The 21,131-nt window shown below is 39.5% G+C and overlaps 1 protein-coding gene across 2 annotated transcripts in view; it reads right to left on the minus strand.

The window, feature by feature from the left end:
• lrrc42 (leucine rich repeat containing 42) overlaps positions 1–21,104 on the minus strand; it is a 22,879-nt gene extending 1,775 nt beyond the window's left edge. Inside the window, exons 1-7 of one of the 2 annotated variants that reach the window (XM_048601627.1) lie at positions 20,960–21,104; positions 15,290–15,775; positions 11,112–11,243; positions 8,799–8,917; positions 6,895–6,983; positions 4,118–4,231; positions 2,725–2,800 (exon numbers count right to left, since the gene is read on the minus strand). In XM_048601627.1, the coding sequence (XP_048457584.1) occupies positions 2,725–2,800; positions 4,118–4,231; positions 6,895–6,983; positions 8,799–8,917; positions 11,112–11,243; positions 15,290–15,756 (997 nt within the window). In that variant the 5' untranslated portion in view covers positions 15,757–15,775; positions 20,960–21,104. The remainder of the gene's footprint in view (positions 1–2,724; positions 2,801–4,117; positions 4,232–6,894; positions 6,984–8,798; positions 8,918–11,111; positions 11,244–15,289; positions 15,776–20,959) is intronic. The other variant, XM_048601628.1, reaches the window with a different exon arrangement.
• Positions 21,105–21,131: the final 27 nt, after the last annotated feature.

The following is a 21,131-nucleotide window of genomic DNA, read 5'->3' on the forward strand; positions in this document are numbered from 1 at the left end:
ATAAGGGGAAGGCGATGGTCAAGTGGTATTATCGCTGGACTTTAATCCAGAGACCTGGATAACATTCCGGAGACCCGGGTTCAAATCCCACCACGGCAGATGATGGAATTTGAATTCAATAAAAAAAAATCTGGAATTAAGAGTCTAATGATGACCACGAAACTATTGCCGATTGTCAGGAAAAGCCCATCTGGTTCACTAATGTCCTTTAAGGAAGGAAACTGCTGTCCTTACCTGGTCTGGCCTATATGTGACTCCAGACCCACAGCAGTGTGGTTGACTCTTAACTGCCCGATGGGCAATAAATGCTGCCTGGTCAGCGATGCCGTCATCCCATGAATGAATAAAGGATAAGAGAATGGAAACTACAGACCTGTTAGTTTGAAATGACTAGTCAGGAAAATATTAGAATCTATTCCAAAGGACATGATAACTGGACACTAATGGTAAAATTAGGCAGAATCAATGTGGATTTATGAAAGGGAAATCATGTTTGACAAACATTTTGAACTTTATTTTGGGATGTTACTTGTAGCATAGATAAAGGAGAACCAGTGGATGTGTTGTATTTGAATTTTCAGAAGTGTTTTAATAAGGTCCCCCACAGCAGAAAGGAGATAGTAGGAATAAACAAGCCGTTCTCAGGTTGGCAGGCTATTTCTAGTGGAGTCTCACAAAGATCAGTGTTAGGGCCACATTTGTACATATAATTTATATAAATAATTTGAACCAAAATTTGTGGATGACAAAACTAGGTCGGAATGTGAGATGTGAGCAAAGTGTAAGGAGGCTTCAAGCAGACTTGGGCAGGCTAAGTGAATGGGAAAGAAAATGGCAGTTGGAATATAAGTGTGAATAATTCACTTTGGTAGGGGAAAAAAACAAAGAACATTCCTTAAACGTTAAGTCAGAGTCAGAGTTATACAGCACGGAAACAAACCCTTCAGTCTAACTCATCCTCACTGACCAGACATCCCTATCTGACCTAGTTTCATTTGCAAGCATTTGGCCCAAATCCCTCTACACCCTTCCTATTCATATACTCATCCAAATACCTTACAAATGTTGTAATTGTACCTGCCTCCACCACTTCCTCTGCTAGCTCGTTCCATATACACAGTACCTTCTGCATGAAAAAGTTACCCTTCAGGTCCTTTTAAAATTTTTCTCCTCTCACCTTAAACTTATGCCCTGTACTTTTGGACTCCCTCACTCTAGGAAAAAGACCATGGCTTTTCACCCTATCCGTGCCCCTCATGATTTATAAACTTCTATAAGGTCACCTCTCAGTCTCTGATGCTCCAGGAAGAAAAGCCCCAACCTATTCAGCCACTCCCTATAACACAAACCCTCCGGTCATGGCAACATCCTTGTAAATCCTTTCTGCACCCTCTCAAGTTTAACAACATCGTTCCCATTAGCAGGGCAACCAGAACTGTGCACAGTACTCAAAGTGGTCCCACCAATGTCCTGTACAATGGCAACATGTGACCCAACTCCAATACTCAATGTTCTGACCAATGAAGGCAAGCATGCCAAATGCCTTCATCACCTGTCTACCTGCAACTCCACTTTTACAGAGGTTGAGAAACAATGGTGCTCAAAGGCACTGGGCATCCTTGTTCATGACATAGTGAAAGTTTGCTTGCAGGTGCAACAATCAATAAAGTACATGGCACTTCAGCCTTCATCATAAAGAGATTAGAATATAAAGATGCAGTTGTATTGAACCTTGGTGAGACTATACTGGGAGTATTTCGTACAATTCTAGTCTCCTCATGTAAGGAAGGATACACTTGCCATAGAGGGAGTGTAATGGAGGTTCACCAGATTAATTGCTGGGACGGTAGGATTGTTTTGAGGAAAAATTGAGGAAATTAGGCTTATATTCTCTGGAGTTTCAAGGAATGAGATCTTCATGGACATTTCATGATTATGAAGGTGATTATAACAAGACCTCAATGGATTGTAAATGGAAATTCCAAAGAGTGTTTTAGTTGAGATGTTAAACCAATGACCCATTTCAGGGGATGTAATCTATCTCATGGCATTATATGAAGAACAGGGAGTTCACCTGATGTCCTTCAACCAACATCACCAAAAAAACAACTAACCATGGGACTTTGTTGTGTGAAATGAGTGCAGTGTTTGCCTACTAAACTAGTAACTACACAAAGTATATCAACGATTGTGAAGTGCTGAGGATGTGGTAAGGACCTTGTAAATGGAAGTTCTTCCTTTCTCTTATGAAGAAACAGAATATTTGGAAGGGAGAAAACTTAATGCAGACTGTTTTTGTTATTTACACAGTTGACATCATTGAGGCAGACTGTATAAATGTGTTGCATAAACAATTAGATGGTTTTTTTCAAGAAAGAATGGAGATATATGGCCCTAAGTCGTTCCCAAATATTCAAACAGTAACGTGGAAGCATACGTAGTTATTTTTATCAACCCCTTACAGAGATGTTATGACACACTTCTGGGCCAGGTGGGACTTGAACCTGGACCTCCTAGATCAGAGGTAGGCACACAACCATTGCACCACAAAGACCCGTAAACAATGCAAATTTGTTAAATATCAGAACTGTTTAAACATGTTCCAATTTAGTAGAAATTCCAACTGAATAGGATTTCGATAAATGACAGGATCATATTGATTTCACAAGGCTTCTCATTTATCAAATCAATGGCTTGGTTGTACACTTCCTCCAAAATACTTACAGAATCGCTGTGCCACTGTTCTGCCACTAATATTCTCACGTTGTCTAACAGACACACGTTCCCACTGATGAACCACCTGAAATGCAAAAAAAAACCTAAACAAAAATTCACCAAGTATGCAAAAGAATCACAGTTATCACAATACAGAAAAGGCAGCTATTTATCTGCATTGGATCTCCAAATGAGCAAACCACTTAAAGATTTTCTGCCCTGCCCTCTTCCCCAAAACTCTGCTCTACATTCCGCTTTCCTTGCTGACAATCTAATTCAGTCTTAATACTTCAATTGAACCTACTTCCATCACAATGTCCAGTAGTTCATTCCAGACCTTAACCAAGTGCTTCTCAAATTTTTTTCCCATGGTGACATTTTCTATGAGCCCAGACCTGTACAAGTCATGGTGGGGGGGTTGCATGTGGCGACCAGGTGATAAAGAAAGTCTGGGTCAGGGTTATTGCTTAATTTATAAAGCATTCAGGCTTTCATAGTCATCTTTCTGTTGTCAGTCCACTGATTACCAGTTTTATTGAATTCCATTTCAAAACTTAATGTAGTGGGAGCTCATGAATTCCAAAGTTCAGAATTAAGAAGGCTCCACTATCACCGCACTATTATATTCTTTACAGGAAATGGGTTCTGTCTTGAAATATAGTGAATCAGAATAAAGGAAATGGAATAAAGATTTTAATTTATATTCTGGAAGTGAAAACACTAAAGTATGAATATATTTTCTTTGATGCACAGTTAAAAAGGGCAAGTTTAATCACAATGTTCATTCATAACATTGTAGACTCTATGATGGGTTGATAGGAAAAGCAACTCTGCAGAATTAATTATCCAAATTTCCCTCCCTCACATTAGATGCAACAGTCAGCAAAGGTCAATTGCTAGAAAGCTTCATCCTGCAAATTCCTGAAACAAGTTCAAATGGCAAATTCAGCGATTCAAAGCACTGACCCCTTGCATTATTGATGGAACCATTGAAAAAATGCCAATGATGTTTTCACTACAGCATTAAGAATTTTCCATTTAAGATGGTTTGTACCAGTATGAAGAGCTCCCTGATCATATTTGGTTCTCACCAGATGCTGGGTAAAGTTCTCTCTACTCTGCCCATACAATACACCACAAATCAAACCGAGAATTGAACTCACGGTGTTGGATGACTTTGCTGAACTTGTCAAATTTGTATCAATTTGGCAGTAATTTTTATGTCCTGGACCAACAGCCAGAAAGACAATTTCACAGGATTCTTTTCAGGCAGATTAGAAGTCTTTCAATTCATTTCTCAGGGAGAATTGGAATTAGGTCTCATTACTAAATGATTAAACATCAGAATCTGCAAATTACGGTTTTGAAAACCCAGAACACTCCTGCTCCACCTACACAGTACCTGCTCTGCCCAGCCTTCTGTTCTGCAGCACGTGTGCTTAAACGCCTCCAGAGGTTCCCCAGCAGGATGAAATGACAACTTGTTCTGAATCATTTGGACCGAAGAACAATTGGGCTATTATATAAAAAAAGTTAAAATTATTGAGAAACATTTTTACACCTTTAACGTAGTTTAATTTGGAAAATTAGAGGGGAATCTCAGTTGTTTGGATATGTTAAGAAGGGTGCACACAGTATGTTAGGTTATTGGAAGAAAACTGCACTCAGGATTATAATAACGACAACAGCTCACTCTTTTGGTTTGATTGGTCAACATGCCACTCAACATTACATAGACTATTTTTGATCCCCAAGTTTTATCAATGTAGTTGATCAGTGGCAAGGCAGTAGCTGGGGCATTGCTACTGGCATCATCACTAGGATAATGGAAGAGGAGAAGATGGGAAAAGCAAAAACGTCAAAAGTTCTGCTCCTGATCAACATCAAACAAATCTCACTGGAAATTGTGTGTGGATATTGAGTAAGAATGGAATCAGGTTCAACAGGTATTCTTTCGTACAGTGAGTAGACCAGTCTGCCAATATTCACAAAAATGGCCATTTAAGCCTTTACTAAAAGCATAGTTGGTGTAAGTAGGAACTGTCTTGCAAGAATCAGTGCCTTCAGAAGAGGAGAGGGGGGCGGAAAAATGAAATAAGGAGGACAGGGATATAGCATCAAAATCAAAACAAAAAAATACACAATTATAGTGCTGCAATTTGTGACGATGCTGTGGCTTTCAGGGGTTATTTTGTCCTTGTTTGTTTTAAAAGAGAGATTAGACAAGAGGTGCGGACAGCTTTGGGTTTTTGCTTAACAGCCTGAATGGGTGTGGCCAGCTCTATCAAAACGGGATTTCTGGATTTTGGTTTCTCAGTAGCATCAGAAGCTGTTGGGGTCTCAGTGGATGTCTCCTGGCTGCTATTCTGTCTGAATTTTCTGTTGACGTTTTTTTCCTCCTGGGTTGGAGAACTGCATTTAAGAATCTGTGTCTGAATTTGCCTTTTTGCCAAGGGGTGTGTTAGGAATTGTTACTATATTGGAACAGTTAATTAGTAATAGTCACTCTATCTGTTATTCGGTTAAGTTTTCCAATAGGGTTGTTATTCTAAGTTCTTCTTTCTTTTGTTTTTATTTTAATATACTGTTTAAATAAGTTATGTTTTTGCTTAATGTCGTGTAATTTTGATCGGTCGCATTGCATCTTTAACACAGCACGTCACATTTGCCTTTAATATAAGAAGAATTTAGAGTTTAGGCCACCTTCTTAGAATATTTTGAGGGATTTTTGGTCTGGTCCATAACAAATTTAACAGAGGGACATCTTTCCCTGGAGTGCCGGAGGTTGAGGAGTGACCTTCTAGAGGTTTATAAAATCATGAGGGCATAGATAAGATAAGTTGAATAGCCAAGGACTTTTCCCTAGAGTAGAAGAGTTCAAAACCAGATGGCATAGGTTTAAGGTGAGAGGGGAAAGATTTAAAAGGGAGCTGAGGGGCAACATTTTCTACACAGAGGGTGATGCATATATGGAATGAACTGCCAAAGAAAGTGGTTGATGTACGTACAGTTACAACATTTAAAAGACATTTGGACTAATACATTAATAGGAAAGATTTAGCAGGTGATGGGCCAAATGTAGGCAAATGGGACTAGTTTAAGTTTGGAAAACCACAATGAGGAACTTGGTCAGCATGGACAAATTGGACTGAAGGGTCTGTTTCTGTGCTGCATGACTCTAGGTCAGATTAGTAACTCTGTTTCAGAGAGAAAAACTTGAACAGTTCCACTATCGCTCAAAGAAAGGGATTAAATTACAACCAGAAGTAACAAGAATTTGTCCCTATATTGTATCATTAACTTAGAAAAGGATCCCAAGCTGCTTCACATGAGTGTTATCAATTAAAATTGGGCACTGAAATGTCTTAAGAAATATCAGATGACCAAAAGTTTGATTAAAAAGGGTAGGATTTAAAGAGTATCTAAAACCAAGGAAAAAGAAGTAGAGTGGGAAGGGAAGTCCAGAGAAGAGGCCTTGGCAGCTGAGCTGGTTGAGTGATTAGAAAACTGAGGTATGAAAATACCAGAACTGGCTGCTGAGAGTGAGGAGGGTTGTTGGATTGGAGAAGGTTAGAAAGTTAGGAATGACTGAGGCCAAGGGTGGATTGAAAACAAAACTGACTAATTTTAAAACTGAGGTGTTGCCAGACAGAAGCTAACGTAGCTCAATCAGTATAGAGGTAATGGGTCAACACGACTTGGTGCAACTTAGAATAAGTGCAGTAGAGTTCTGTGATGAATTTATGTAGTATGGAAATGGGAAGCCTGCTTCTAAGGGAGCACTGAAATAGTCAAGATGTAACAGATGCATGGATGAGGGTTTCAGCAACAGATGAGGTGAAGCAGGGATGGAGTCAGGCAGTAAAAAGGAGATGGACATAGGTGGGATTGATGATGGGAGTGGAAATGTGATCAGATGTTATTTATTTTGATTTGTTTTGTTCGTATTTGCTCTTTCATTTGACATGGGAATTTAATTCAATTCTAAAAGTTTGTTTGGTGTTGCAAATTTTTAAATGTTATTATTCCAGATATGCAATGCTGTTAACATGTTAGATATCACTAAGAAATCTGTAGTTTATTTTCAATTGTTTTTTTAATCAAATACCATGTAAAAGTTTTGGTTTGGATACCATGGAATTAACAGTATATTAAATGCAAACTACTATCCATCCTCACCATAACACCGGTTCCCGAGATATCCAGAGCCTTCAGTTTTGAAAAGCAGCACAAATATTGCATACCATGCTCACTGATTCTGGGGTTATCTGGTGCAGAAGAAACAACAATGCAGTAATACATGTTTTTTGTTTAAGGATCCTACTGTAAGAATTCTCTGAAACAACCTACGATTTGTTCTACGAGATGTTTAAATTTTTGAAATCAATTGACAACATCCTAGAATATTACTTTTACTTTACTCCATAATTTGTGCAGACAAAACTGCATTTTGTATTTGTTTGTGGACTGTGGATTATTGGTATTTATTTATCTGTAATTCGCTGAGAAGTTGGCGCTAGGCTTTTATCTCAAATGATGACAAACTCCAACCACACAGTTGGGGGTCTGAGCTGGTGGGAATTTTCTAATATATAGCAGCATTCACGGTAGTGCTTTCCAATGCTGAATCACAAGTTACTCAATTTACTCAACTCACATCTTGAGATCAAAAGTCTGTAATCACTACATTACCGTACCCAAATTAAATAATACTGTGACATTTTTCAGTGTAATTTTTGTTTGTTTAGAGCTCTCGTACAGAAATGACTACCAGATTTTTAAAAAAAAAACTCGTATTTATATAGCAACTTTTATAACCATAAATGTCCAAACTGCTTTACAGTTCACAAATTACTTTTGAAGTTAGGTCATTATTGTAGTGTGGGAAATATGCCAGCCAACTTGCACACAGCCAGGTTCCACAAATGATCATGTGATAATAACCAGAAATCATGTTTATGTGATGTTGACTGAGGAATAAATATTGGCCCTAGACAAGCAGTGTCAAGAGACTTATTAGTCCACCTGAAAGGGCAGATGTGTTTTAATGTCTGATTCAAAAGACAATATCTTCAATGAAGCAGCACTCCTTTGGTACTGTGCTAAAATTTCAGTTTCATTTTTATTCTTGAATCCTGGAATGAGATTTTAAAACACAACGTTCTGATTCAGAGTTGAAAGTGCTACCAACTGAGCCAGAGCTGACACCAAGGTTAGTGTATTGTACGTTGAACTTTCAGTTCTTCAAAACAGCACATTCTTGAATTATTGCAAATTTCCCTAACTTTATGATAAATTGCAGCACAAACTAGGAGTAAGCCTCAGGTTTGTATTACCACTGTGGATGGTGACCTAATACTTGTGCAGAGACTTATCACTGTAGCATAAAGAGTTAATCTACAATATACAGATTTGCTTCTTTTAGAATGCATCTAACTAGAAATAACTACCTCCACCTATGCTGAAGAGTCAACCTTTGCAGAGATAGCACCCACACTTCTTAGTAAGATGATATTGGATTGAAGGATTGCTCCAGAGCCTTGAACATATTGCTTTGGTGAACTCTGCAGTGGAGAACTGAGATGCTATCTTTTGGATGAGATATTAAATTGATTATATTTGGCTTTTGGATGAAACATTAAACTAAGCCCTTAGAGCAGCAGTGATTACAGATCAAAAGTACTTAATTGGCTTTGAAGTACCTTGAGAAAAGCTACATGTAAATGGAAGGGGCAGCTGGTGGCATAATGTCACTGGACTGCTAATCCAATGTACAAGGCAATGGTTCTGGAAATATGAAGTGGATTCCACCATGGCAGATAGTGAAATTTGAATTTAATAAATCTGAAATTAATTACTGGTCTGACCTACATGTGACACCAGACCCACAGCAATGTAGTTGACTCTTTACTGCTCTCTGGCTCTGTAAGCCATTTCAATCACTTCAAGGGCAACTAGGGATGGATAACAAATGCCGGCCTTGTCAGCGATACCAACAACCTATGCAACAATAAGCACAAAGTTCCTTCTGTATCAATGCAGAAAGTCAACGAGAATAATTTAGAATTCCCATAAAAACTCACCAGAAAGATCCAGCACTTCCAAATTCCCCAAGCCTCTCTTTACTACTCGAACAGGTGCGGTCATTTTCTGTAGACCAGCGTCTGAGAGACCATTATCCTTAAGGAATAAGCAAACGAGACTGGAAGAAGAGGAGGCAACAAAGATCAGTGTGGAAAGCGAGGAATAAAATAATTTTACCACAACCACTTAATTATCATTCAGTTCAAAAATAACCTTATGACAACACAAAAGGCAAGAAAATTTACAAGAAAAGACATTAAAAATACTATTTCATGAAAACAGGCCATTATGCTGGGGAAGGGGAGATTGAGCACAAAATTTTACAAAGCTGTGGAGTCCTGTGTTAGTAGTTTTTTGATTCCTATTCTACTTGTAACAAATGATAAATAATAGTAAAAGTAGAACAATGTTGCTTGGCCTGTGTGACTGGATTGAAAGGATTCAGGGATCACAAACGAAGAGGCTGTATGTTCTATCGGTGAGAATATTGCAAAGGTTTGATAGGATTGGGTAGTTCCGCGAGGGTTGAATTTAAATCTCAAGTAACTACTTTGTTATTTGGTTAGACAGAGCACAGTCTGTTGCAAGATACTACAGGCTGGACCCATTAACGTTACACATTGCATTTAAAAAGAAACAATTTTCTATGGCAATGTAATGGAAAGCATTTTGTTAAAATGTTTGATGTAACATAAAATCTATCACTCTGGGATGAAAAATACAGGAATGAGTTTTGATGCAAAAAGATTCATCGTCTATACCTGTTGTTTTATTAAGAAATCATTAACACTGAGCATCTCTGCCAAGTTACAGGCTAATAATTTTCAGAAACACCTTTACACAGCTATCATTATGTAGTGGGTATCGTGCTTGGTTTTGCCCTGAAGCTCGCAAATCATTTAAGGACTACAGCACCTGTCATGCCTGACAATTCTGTTAGAATTTTTTGAGGAAGTAATGAGCAGGTTAGACCAAGGAGAGCCAATGGATGTTATTTACCTGGACTTCAAGAAGGCCTTTGACAAGGTGCCGCACAAGAGGTTTCTTAGTAAGATAAGGGCCCATGGTGTTAGAGGCGAGATACTCGCATGGATAGAAGATTGGCTCTCTGGCAGAAAGTAGACAGTAGGGTTAAAAAGGTCCTTCTCAGGATGGCAGCCAGTGACAACTGGAGTTCCACAAGGGACAGTGTTGGGACCACAACTTTTCACTTCATGCATTAATGATCTCGATGAAGGAACTGTGGGCATTCTGGCTAAATTTGCAGACAACACAAAGATAGGTAGAGGGACAGGTAGTATTGAGGAGGTGTACAGGCTGCAGAAGGATTTGGATAGGTTAGTAGAGTGGGCAAAGAAGTGACAAATGGAGTACAACATGGGAAAGTGTGAGGTCATGCACTTTGGTAAGAAGAATAGAAGCATGGACTATTTTCTAAATGGGGAGAAAATTCAGAAGTCTGAAGTGCAAAGTGACTTGGGAGTTCTAGTTCAGGATTCTCCAAGGTAAACTTGCAGATTGAGTCAGTAGTTAGGAAGGCAAATGCAATGTTGGCATTTATTTTGAGAGGACTTGAATATAAAAGCAGGGATGGACTTCTGAGGGTCTATAAGGCTCTGGTCAGGCCACATTTGGAGTACTGCATGCAGTTTTGAGCCCTATATCTCAGGAAGGATGTACTGGCCCTGTTGCGGGTTCAGAGGAGGTTCACGAGAATGGTCCCAGGAATAAAAAGCTTAACAAATGAGGAAAGTTTGAGGACTCTGTGTCTATACTTGATGGAGTTTAGAAGGATGAGGGGGGATCTAATTGAAACTTACAGAATACTGAATGGCCTGGACAGAGTGGATGTTGGGAAGATGTTTCCATTGGTAGGAGAGACTAGGACCCGAGGGCACAGCCTTAGAGTAAAGGGAAGACCTTTTAGATCAGAGATAGGAGAAACTTCTTCAGCCAGAGAGTGGTGAATCTATGGAACTCACTGCCTCAGAAGGCTGTGGAGACCAGGTCATTAAGTATATTTAAGATGGAGGTAGATAGGTTCTTGATTGTGAAGGGGATCAAGGGTTAGGGAGAAAGCAGGAGAATGGGTTGAGAAACTTATCAGCCATGATTAAATGTTGGAGGAGACTCAATGGGCTGAGTGGCATAATTTCTGTTCCTATGTCTTATAGTCTTACCAGTATTGCATGCTGCTGAAGTATTGGATCTGCTCAGGTTGAGATACAGTGCCATTAGGACTTTGTTTGCATGGAACTGAAAAACATATCTCTGAAAAAGTTATTTTAAAGAAACACTAGCCCATACTGTACCTTGCTAAGGTTTCAGATGTCAAATGTATTAAGAGCTCATGTTCATCCCCCAGCTTACAGCTCGACAGATCCAAGCTCATCAAGCCACGAAAAGACTGGATTTCTTCCAACTTTTCTGACACCATCAAAAATCTATGAGAATATAAAAGATACCTTATTAAAATGATGGGGTCAATCTGCTGTCCATGGAGGTGAGAGATTTCCATGGCTTCAATGCTAACACTTCACTGCAGCAAGCACTTCCAAATCAGCTATGATCCAAAGATAATGGAATCGTAGGAGGCCAGTCGTGCCTTTGAGAGTGCACTGGCTCTCTGAGCATTTTGACTTGGTGTCAAGTTCCTGCCAAGTCTCCATAACCTTGCACATTGTTTCTATTTAAATAATCATCCAATGCTCGCTCAAATGTCCCAGTTGAACCTGCCTCCACCACATTTCCAAATAGCAATATTGCAGCCCTAATCACTCACTGTGAGAAAAAGGGTTTTCTCATGTTGTATTTTGCAAATTACTTTACATCCGTGCCCTTTTGTTCTCAATCCTCTTAGACATGTGAATAGTTCTTTGCCTATCTACTCTGTCCAAAACATTCCTGATTTTGAAAACGTCTATTAAATCACCCCTCAGTCTTCCCCTTGTCAAGGTAAACAGTCCTAACTTCTTTAATCTTTGCTCATAAATGAAATTACTCATCCCTGGAACCATTTGTGTAAACCTCTTCTCCACTCTCCCCAATGCATTCACATCCTTCTTACTGTATGGCATCCAGAACTGTACAGTACTCCCCCTGAGGTCTAACCAGTGTCCTATATAGGTTCAGCATAACCTCCCCGCTCTTGTACTCTATGCTGTTATTTATGAAGTGTAGAATACTATGTGCTTGATTAACAGCTCTCTATTGCATCTTGAATGACTCAACTGCATATACACCCAGGTCCCGCAGCTCCTGCTAACACTTTGGAATAATACCTTTTATTCTACATTATTTCTCAGTGTTCTTTGTGCCAAAGTGTATCATCTCTCACTTTTCTGCACTGAACTGCACCTGCCACTTATCCACTCACTCCACCAATGTGTCAACGTCCTTTTGAAGTTCTCTGTCCCCTTCACAGTTTACAATTTTTTTACCCTGTTTTCTATTGCTCAGCCAATTTTGTATCCATGTTGCTACTGTCCCTTTTATTCAATGAGCTAATGTTACAGAGAAGGGGAGGTTAAATGAAAGAAAATCCTTGATATTCACCTTATAAGTAACAAGTAACCATTTATTTATTTAACCCTAACAATGAACAAATTAATAGAATTACTAAAACCGAACAATTCACCCTTAACTACTAACTATTCCCTAACTGAACTAAATTCTACTGGTATGCTGTTCCAATAAACACAAATCCTATATATATGAACACAAGTACTAAGAAAATAAATTAAAACTTAATCTCTCAAAGTCTACATGCCTTTCTTCCGCTGATCCGGATGTCAGGGATGTTTTCTCTGTGAAGTCTTCTGTGAGGACTCTTAGCCACAAGTGCCATGGTACCTTTTATGGATAGATGGTGCTTTCTTAGAGAGCTTAGTGATTTTTTGAGAGCTAGATGATTATTTCTCAGATTTTGGTTCACTCTCACACCGATTTTCAAAAACTCTCTCTTATATACCTTGGATGATGTATCAATTTTCCTACAACAGTATTGGTCCAGGGTTGTCAAAACCATCAGATTTAAATTCAATCGGCTTTCAATCAATAAGTGCTTGGTTTAAATTAATTGGCTGATTCCAGCTAGTAGCCAAAACATCAAAACAAGCCTAAGGTTTCCACTCACACAGCCAATTGATACATGTACATCTGGTTGTACGTCTTCAGCTACGTATAGACACTTTTTTTCTCTGTACAAATCTCTAAGCTTAGAAAAGCACTTTGCCTCTTAAAGGAACCATGCACTCTTCTCTCATCATTTTTTTGTGACAAACAAATTCTAGCTTTCTGCCTTCCAATTTACCATTACACTACACACCTGTGTAACACTATAACATTCCTCAAGTCTGTGTGTGGTATTGTATCAAATGCCTTCATCACGTCCTTGTACACTACATCAACAGCATTACCCTCATCAACCCTTTCTAATACCTCTTCAAAAGACTTTAGCAAGGGAGTTAAACATGTCGTCCCTTTTAGAAATTCATGCTGACTCTTCCTAATCAACTCATCCTTTTCTACGCGAGTATAAATTCCATCCCAAATAATTATTTCTAGAAGTTTCTGCACCAGAGAAGTTAAACTTACTGGTTTGTAATTGCTGGGCCTAACTTTACAACCTATTTTGAACAAGGGCATAATGTTTGCAATTCTCCGGTCCTCTGGAACCACATGCAGATCTAGGAAAGATTGAAAGATAATGGCCAGTTCCTCTACAATTTTCACTCCCTGGCTTCAATATCCTTCGACACTCTCATCCTGCCTCATTGCCTTATCAACTTTATGTACCACAGTTTATCCATTACCTCCTACTTATCTATTGTAAAACCCTTCTAGTGAGTGAGTTTCCCCTTCTGTCACCAATAACAATCCCTCATTGTTTCCTTCATTTACCTTTTCATCTCCTTTCTGAACCTTCTGTATTTAGCTTGGCTCTCAAATCTATTTTCTACCTAACATTAAGAACAAGCAACATCCCCTCTAAGCTGTACATGCTGATTAGTGTGCTGACACATTGACTTCTATTTCTAGAAGGCATTGCCATATGTGGACTTTGGAGATCTGCATGGTGAAAAAAATGTTACAGGGAATTTTGGGCATAAGCACACCTTTTCTTTTTAACTGAGTTTCTATCTCATTTCTCATCCAGGCATCTTTGAATTTCTTTATTCTTTTTTGAGGGCTTTATAGTTTGACTTTCCCTGAACCATTTCCTCTTTCACTGTCCAGCTTCAGCTTTCCTGCCAAGCTTTATATCTAGCCCTGTTCCTGACTCCATTGAACTATTGTGTTTACTGTGGAACAACAAATCAACTTGCATCTTTGTCTCAACACTGGGGAATATTGAGAGCTCTGAACTGGTTTTTACCAAGTGGCCATCTTTGTGTTTAAAACATTGACTGGTATCGGCCTGTTCAATGCACTTGGGAGGAAGCTCATTTTCGACAAACGTGACCATTCTTAACTAGTGTCCAGATGTGTGCACCTTCCAGAGACAGCCCCTAGATAGTAATTGACTTGTCACTATTTGCCTGGGTGACAATGTGTACTTAGGAGCCCAGAGATTAATACAAGTTGCACTAGCTGAAACAAAGACATTCCACAGCCCATTGCCACCATCACCTAAACGTAAATGTGTGATAGAATTAAGGAGAAAAGACAATTCTGTAAAAAAGACACAGACAAATAGAACATGAAGAAGCATAATCCCCTATTTTATAATACTCCAATAGTATAAATAAGCATTTGGTTATATAGAACTTGATTACAGATAAAGCTTTTTGACCGGCATTGGTCAGGACAGATGCAAAAACATCAAATTGGAAAAGATGCTATTCCGGAGCAGGTTTTTTTTTTCTATTTTATATTTAAATAAAACCTTGGGAATATAACTGTTCCCTGCTGTATTCTCCACGGCAATGCATCACCACAATTTTTCTCCCAGGATAAATTGGTGTTCCCTTTGAAATTTGGTATTCTTGCATCTGTCCTAAAGTGTTCAAGTTGAAAAGCCTCAACAGCACGTTTCTTCTTTTTTCAGCACTGTAAATGATTGGGAATTTAATTAACTCAGCCTGACAACATATGATCTATGGACTTTAAAATACAAAATACAGGGTGCATTAAATCTTTCACTTTTATTCTGTAAATTAAGGTGATCTGCATTTTGCAACATACTGTAATTTTTTTCTGTACTGAAATGTGCATGATTGTATGGTCTTTTAATACTTTATAGTTCGCGTTATTTGAATGATTATTTATAACTCATAAGAATTATTATTGATGGTGTTATTTGTATCATGATAATTCAGCATATACCTTCATGGTGATTTTTCAGTAAACCATTTATCTAAGATGTTGGAAATGCAGCAGGATCAGCCAATACTGGTAAACAGAAATGTTTCAGGTTAATTTCTGAATGGAGCTGACATGTAGGATCTAGAATTCTCAATATTGCCACACCAGATAACATAGTTCTTACCTGTTTCGTAAACACAGGGAGTGGAGCACAAGACTTCCATAAGCTTCACTGAATTTAAATAGAGCCTTGGTACTTGTGTCAGGGTCAATAAATTTCTTCCTTGCTTCTACCGCAATAAAAAGTTTTTCTGCAACCTGCTCTGGAAAGCCAATTAATGAGTCAACATGCTGTATGTTATCAGCTATAAAGCCAAGCACCAGATCAAAAAGTGACTTGGGAGAATAACGAAGATTGCCTTCCTTAGTATATGTAAAGACAATGTGATCAGTCCTGCAAGCGCTTGGTTTGTCTCCATCCTCAATACATAGTTTAACAGTGAAACCCTTTTGAAACAGTCGCAGTGACTTGGATTTTCCAGTGCTCGGTTTCAAGTTTGGAGCACCATTCAACAGGCGCAATTGTCCTTTTTCACGTACATAGATAGGTCCAAATTCAAATGCAGGTCTTGTACTGGTGTGTGAAGACATTGGAGGACAATCTGAAAAACTAAACATAAACTTAAGTTTAGGTATATCAGTTTTTTTTAAACAATTAGAAGTTAAAGCAACAATATCTTTACAAACTCAATTCTCATAATTCAGGACATGTTTTAAAACAACTACTTTCCTTCATGAATGGTTTAAACTCACATGCTTGGCTTTATTTAGTCTTGATACCTAGTCAATGGTAACAATTAATTTCGTACAGAATCAGTTCTTCTGATTCAGTCTGACACTGATCCCAATGCCACGCAAACAAGGCAACTTCCCTTAATTTTCTAATAACCCAATCAGTTATCTCCTATTCCTCCTTTAGTCTAGTTTTACATGTATACAAGAAATATTCACAAGAATACTACGTTACCATCTTCCTTTATCAGTACCAGTGTACTTACATAGACGATAATTAGAAAAAGTGAATGAAACCTTGGACAAAATATGGGTTTCATGTGGCTTTTCAAAGTGTTAAAGGACTGTAGAAAGGTCAAGAGCTGTAGGAAGGAGATTCCAGAGTAAGTCCATTGTAGCATAAAGGCTCTGACATCAATTGTGTAGTGGATGGGTGTGTATGTTTGGAAGGTTTATAGTAGGCTGAACATAAAGGAGGATGTCAGTCTGCAGATGCAGAGGTAATGTCTTGTAAATCCATAAAGACATTTTACAACAGAATGAGGATTTTAAATATAATGTATCAGGGGAAGAGACAGAATTAATGCCAAAGCAACAGAGATTTTGGCATTTGTCCAAAAATTAATTGAAGATTGTACTGCTAGATTTTTTATTTTTTGTGGAGTGTGGACATTGCTGGCTGGCCAGCATTTAGCACCCATCCCTAATTGCCCTTGAGAAGGGGTGGTGAGCTGCCTTCTTAAACCACTGCAGTCCATGTGCTGTAGATAGACTCACAATCCCTTGCAGCCATTGCATTTATATGATGAGTGAGTCCAGCTGAGTTTCTGATCAATGGTAACCCCCAGGATGTTGACAGCAGTGGATTCAGTGATGGTAACATCATTGAATGCAAGGGTGGTGGTTAGATTGTCTTTTATTGGAGATTGTCATTGCCTGTGTGGCGTGAATGTCACTTGTCAGCCCGAGCCAGGATATCATTCAAGTCTTGTTGCATTTAAACATGGACTGCTTCAGCAACTGAGAAGTCACGAATGGTGCTGAACATTGTGTTGATGAACATCCCCACTTCTGACCTTATGATGGAGGAAAAATCATTAATGAGCTGCTGAAGATTGGTTGGGCTGAGAATACAATCCTGAAGAACTCCTACTGTGACGTCCTGGAGCTGAGATGGCTGACCAGCAACCACAATCATCTTCAGGTGGCTGGCTATGACTCCAACCAGAGGAGAATGTGTCCCGATACCCATTGATTGCAGTTTTGCTAGGACGACTCGACACACTTGGTCAAATGCAGCCTTGATGTCAAAGGCTATCACTCTCACCTCAACTCTGGAATTTAGCTCTTTGTCCGTAGATACTCTTAAGTGACTCTTGGAAAGGCACATGGAGGATAGTAAAATATAGGGTATGGAGGGTAGTTTGATCTTAGTAGGATAATAGGTCAGCACAACATCGAGGGCCAAAGGGCCTGTACTGTTCTATGTTCTAAATGCTGGCCTGGCTAGTGAAACCCACATCCCATAAATGAATAAAACAAAACTTGATTTCCTTGGTTCTTTCATCCAGATCATTAATATATAATGTAAATAGCTGTGGTTCCAACACTCTCTGCTGCCGAACTCCACTAGTCACTTGTTGCCATTCTGAAAAATCCCCACTTTATCTCTTTATCCCCATTCTCTGCCTTCTGCCAATTAGCCAATACGTTATCCATGCCAATACTTTGCTCCTAACACCATGGGCTTTTATCTCATAGAGTCACAGAGTCATACAGCACAGAAATAGACCCTTCAGTCCATCTTGTCCATGCTGACCAGGTTCCTCATTATGGCTTTCCCAACTTAAACTAGTCCCATTTGCCAACATTTGGCCCATTTCCCTCTAAAACCTTCCTAATCATATACCTGTCCAAATGTCTTTAAAATGTTGTAACAATACGTGCGTCTACCACTTCCTCTGGCAGTTCATTTCACTCACGAACCACCCTCAGTGTGAAAAGGTTGTCCCTCAGGTCCCTTTTAAATCTTCCCCTCAGACCTTAAACCTCTGCCTTCTAGTTTTGGACTCCCCTACCCTAGGGAAAGACGTTATAAAAGATTTTATAAACCTCTGTAAAGTGACCCCTCAGCTTCCTATGCTCCAGGGAAAAAAGTCCCAGCCTATCCAGCCTCTCCTTATAACTCAAATCCTTCAATCCCAGTAACATCCTTTTCTGTAAATCTTTTCTGCACTCTTTACAGTTTATTGACATCATTCTTACAGCAGGACACCCTGAACTGCATGCAGTACTCCAAAAGTGGCCTCACCAATGTCCTGCACAGCCACAACATGACATGCCAACTCCTTTACTCAAGGGTCTGACCAATGAAGGCAAGTGTGCCAATGTCTTCATCACCACCCTGCCTACCTGTGACACCACTTTCAAGGAACTATGTACTTGAACCCCTAGGTCTCTCTGTTCAACAGTCCTCCCCAGGGCCCTACCATTAACAGTTTAAGTCCTTCCCTGGACTGTCTTACCGAAATGCAACACCTATCTAAATTAAACTTCATTCGTCTAATATCCTCGGATATTTAGTTCCCAGCCCTGATCCCCTTGCAGCCATGTCTCTGTGATGCCCACTACAATGCACCCATCAATTTCAGTCTGCACTACATGCTCATTTATCTTGTTTCATATATAGCGTTTATTTAAGTATGACACCCTCAGTCCTGTGTTGACTGCCCCCTTCTCATGGTTGTCTCCTTATCTGCTGTGCCTGAAGTTAGATTTTTAAAATGTTCCATGCTCTCTCCTATTACTTGTTCTGAAAATTTTAATAACCTCTGCTGAGCCCTCCCTGCTTTTAACTTTTTCCATGCAACTGAACCTACCCTCCTAATAATTAGTTTAAAGCGCTGTCCACAGGCCTAGTTAAGTGATTCTCCAGGGCTCTGGTCCCAGCAAGATTCAGGTGGAGCCTGTCCGATTGGAACAGCTCCCTCCTTCCCCAGTACTGGTGCCAAAGTCCCATGAATTCGAACCCGTTTCTCCTATACCCCCAATCTTTGAGCTACATGTTTACTTCTTTAATCTTGCTCACCCTATGCCTATTTCCTCGTGGCTCAGATAGAAATCCAGAGATTAATACCTTTTTGGTTCTACTTTCTAATTTAGCCCTTAAGCTGCTCATATTACCTCAGCAGAACCTCTTTCCTCTTTCTACCTATATGGACCATGACAACTGGATCTTTCCCTCCCACTCCAAGTTCTTCTCCAGCCCAGATGAGATACCCTGAACCCAGCCGAGCAACATAACGTTCGGGACTCTTGATCCTGAAAACACAGAAATGCCTATTCCCCTGGCTATACTACTCTTGATTACAACTACACTTCTTTTTTCTCCCTGCTCTTGAATGGCTCCCTGTACCACGGTGCTTTGGTCAGTTTGCTTATCCTCCCTACAGCCCCCACTCTCATCACACAGGGAACAAGAATCTCGAACCTGTTAGATAAGCTCAAGGGCTGGTATCTCCAGCCTAACTCCTGGATTCCTCTACATGCCTCACTTGTCATCACGCCACCCTGTTCCTGACCGGATTTGAGGTAGTTAATCTAAGGGGTGTGACTGCCTCCTGAAACAGTGTCCAGATAAATCTCTCCTCCATGATGTGTTGCAGAGTTCAAAGCTCAGATTCCAGTTCATCAAAAAAAAAAGGGTTTGGACTCGGGGGGAGCAGATTTTAGTAAAATAAGGCAGGATCTGGGCAAGGTAGACTGGGAACAACTACTATTGGGGCACTGGGGGACATGCAGAGGAGATTCATCAGAATGCTGCCTGGGATGTAAAATTTAAGTTATGAAAAAAGGTTTGATAGGCTTGCATTGTTTTCACTGGAGCAGAGAAGACTGAAAGGTGGTCTGATTGAGGTGTACAAGATTATGAGGGGCATGGACAAAATAGATAAGGAGTGGCCATTCCCCTCAGTTGAAAGGTCAGTGACAAGGGTAGAAAGGTTAAAGGGGGGAGGAGGAGGAGGAGGTGGAGGGTGCAAATGAAAGGAAAAACTTTTGTGGCGACAGTGTGTAATATGCTGCCTGGGAAAGTAGTAGAAGTGAGGTGTCTCACATTCTTTAAAAGTACTTGGATGAGCACTGAGCATGTCATAACATTCAAGGTTATGGTCAAGAGCTGGTAAATGCGATTAAGTTGAAGATCAGGTGTTTCTCATGTTTCGGTGCAGACTCAATGGGCTGAAGGGCCTCTTCTGCACCGTATGATTCTATGATTCTAACTCTGAGCCAGAGTTCCTCAAGCAACCAACTCTCGCTAGAGATGTGGTCACTATGAACCATTATAAAAAATAAATTTCCAAAACCAGACATCAAAATTTATAATGAAAATGTTGGATTTAGACAAAAGCATTTGAGAAGTTCAGGTCACCATGCAAAACAAAAAAAAGCACTAATCTTTAATCATATTCTACTGTAATTATCTAATGTCTTTTTTCAGGGCTAAATTACCTCCTGAACACATAGCTTTTTAGAAGACAGTCAAAACAAACACTTTCATCAGAAAACAAACTTTATTCCACCGAAGTTAATTTAAATGTCACATATTACCCATCTCTGATGGAACTAGAGTTGTAAATCATCACGGGCGTGTTGCTTCATGTGCATAATCTCAGTTATTTCTCTTACATACAATCAACTACATGATAAAACAAAATACTAACATCCTTAAATTTCTTATTGCTTAAAATTCATATCAAGTTAATTTTGAACTTAACCACTAAAGTATCTCCAGTCTTGAAAATAAATACTCATATCTACTTGGGAGAGGGACAGACAATACAAAATCCGGATGAGTCCAAAAACAATTCATTCAGCAACTCACTGGGAAGATACAGAGTTAGGCTCTTCTATTCTAGATTAATAACTCTGCCAGCTCTCACAAGTGGCTCCAAATGTCATATCCTGAAAATGAGGGCTGGAGAGAAAACTCAGCGATTGGACGAAAAGCAATCCCTTTTCCCCTAAACTTCTCCCCACTTATTCCACCGAGTCCATCACTTACCCTGGCTGGTCACTGCTAGTACCCGGCTGTAGTCACAAGGATTCCCAAATGAGCTGTAAAACTCGCCAATTTACTAAACCTCCTGTTTCCCAACACCTCATGAGCACGGAACCATGACACAGAAAATTGAGGGAAGATGATTATAGGAAGGACCGGAAGTCACCGCCGGACA

The sequence above is a fragment of the Rhincodon typus genome, chromosome 10, assembly GCF_021869965.1.
Source record: "Rhincodon typus isolate 14 chromosome 10, sRhiTyp1.1, whole genome shotgun sequence".
Classification (NCBI taxonomy): Eukaryota; Metazoa; Chordata; class Chondrichthyes; order Orectolobiformes; family Rhincodontidae; genus Rhincodon; species Rhincodon typus.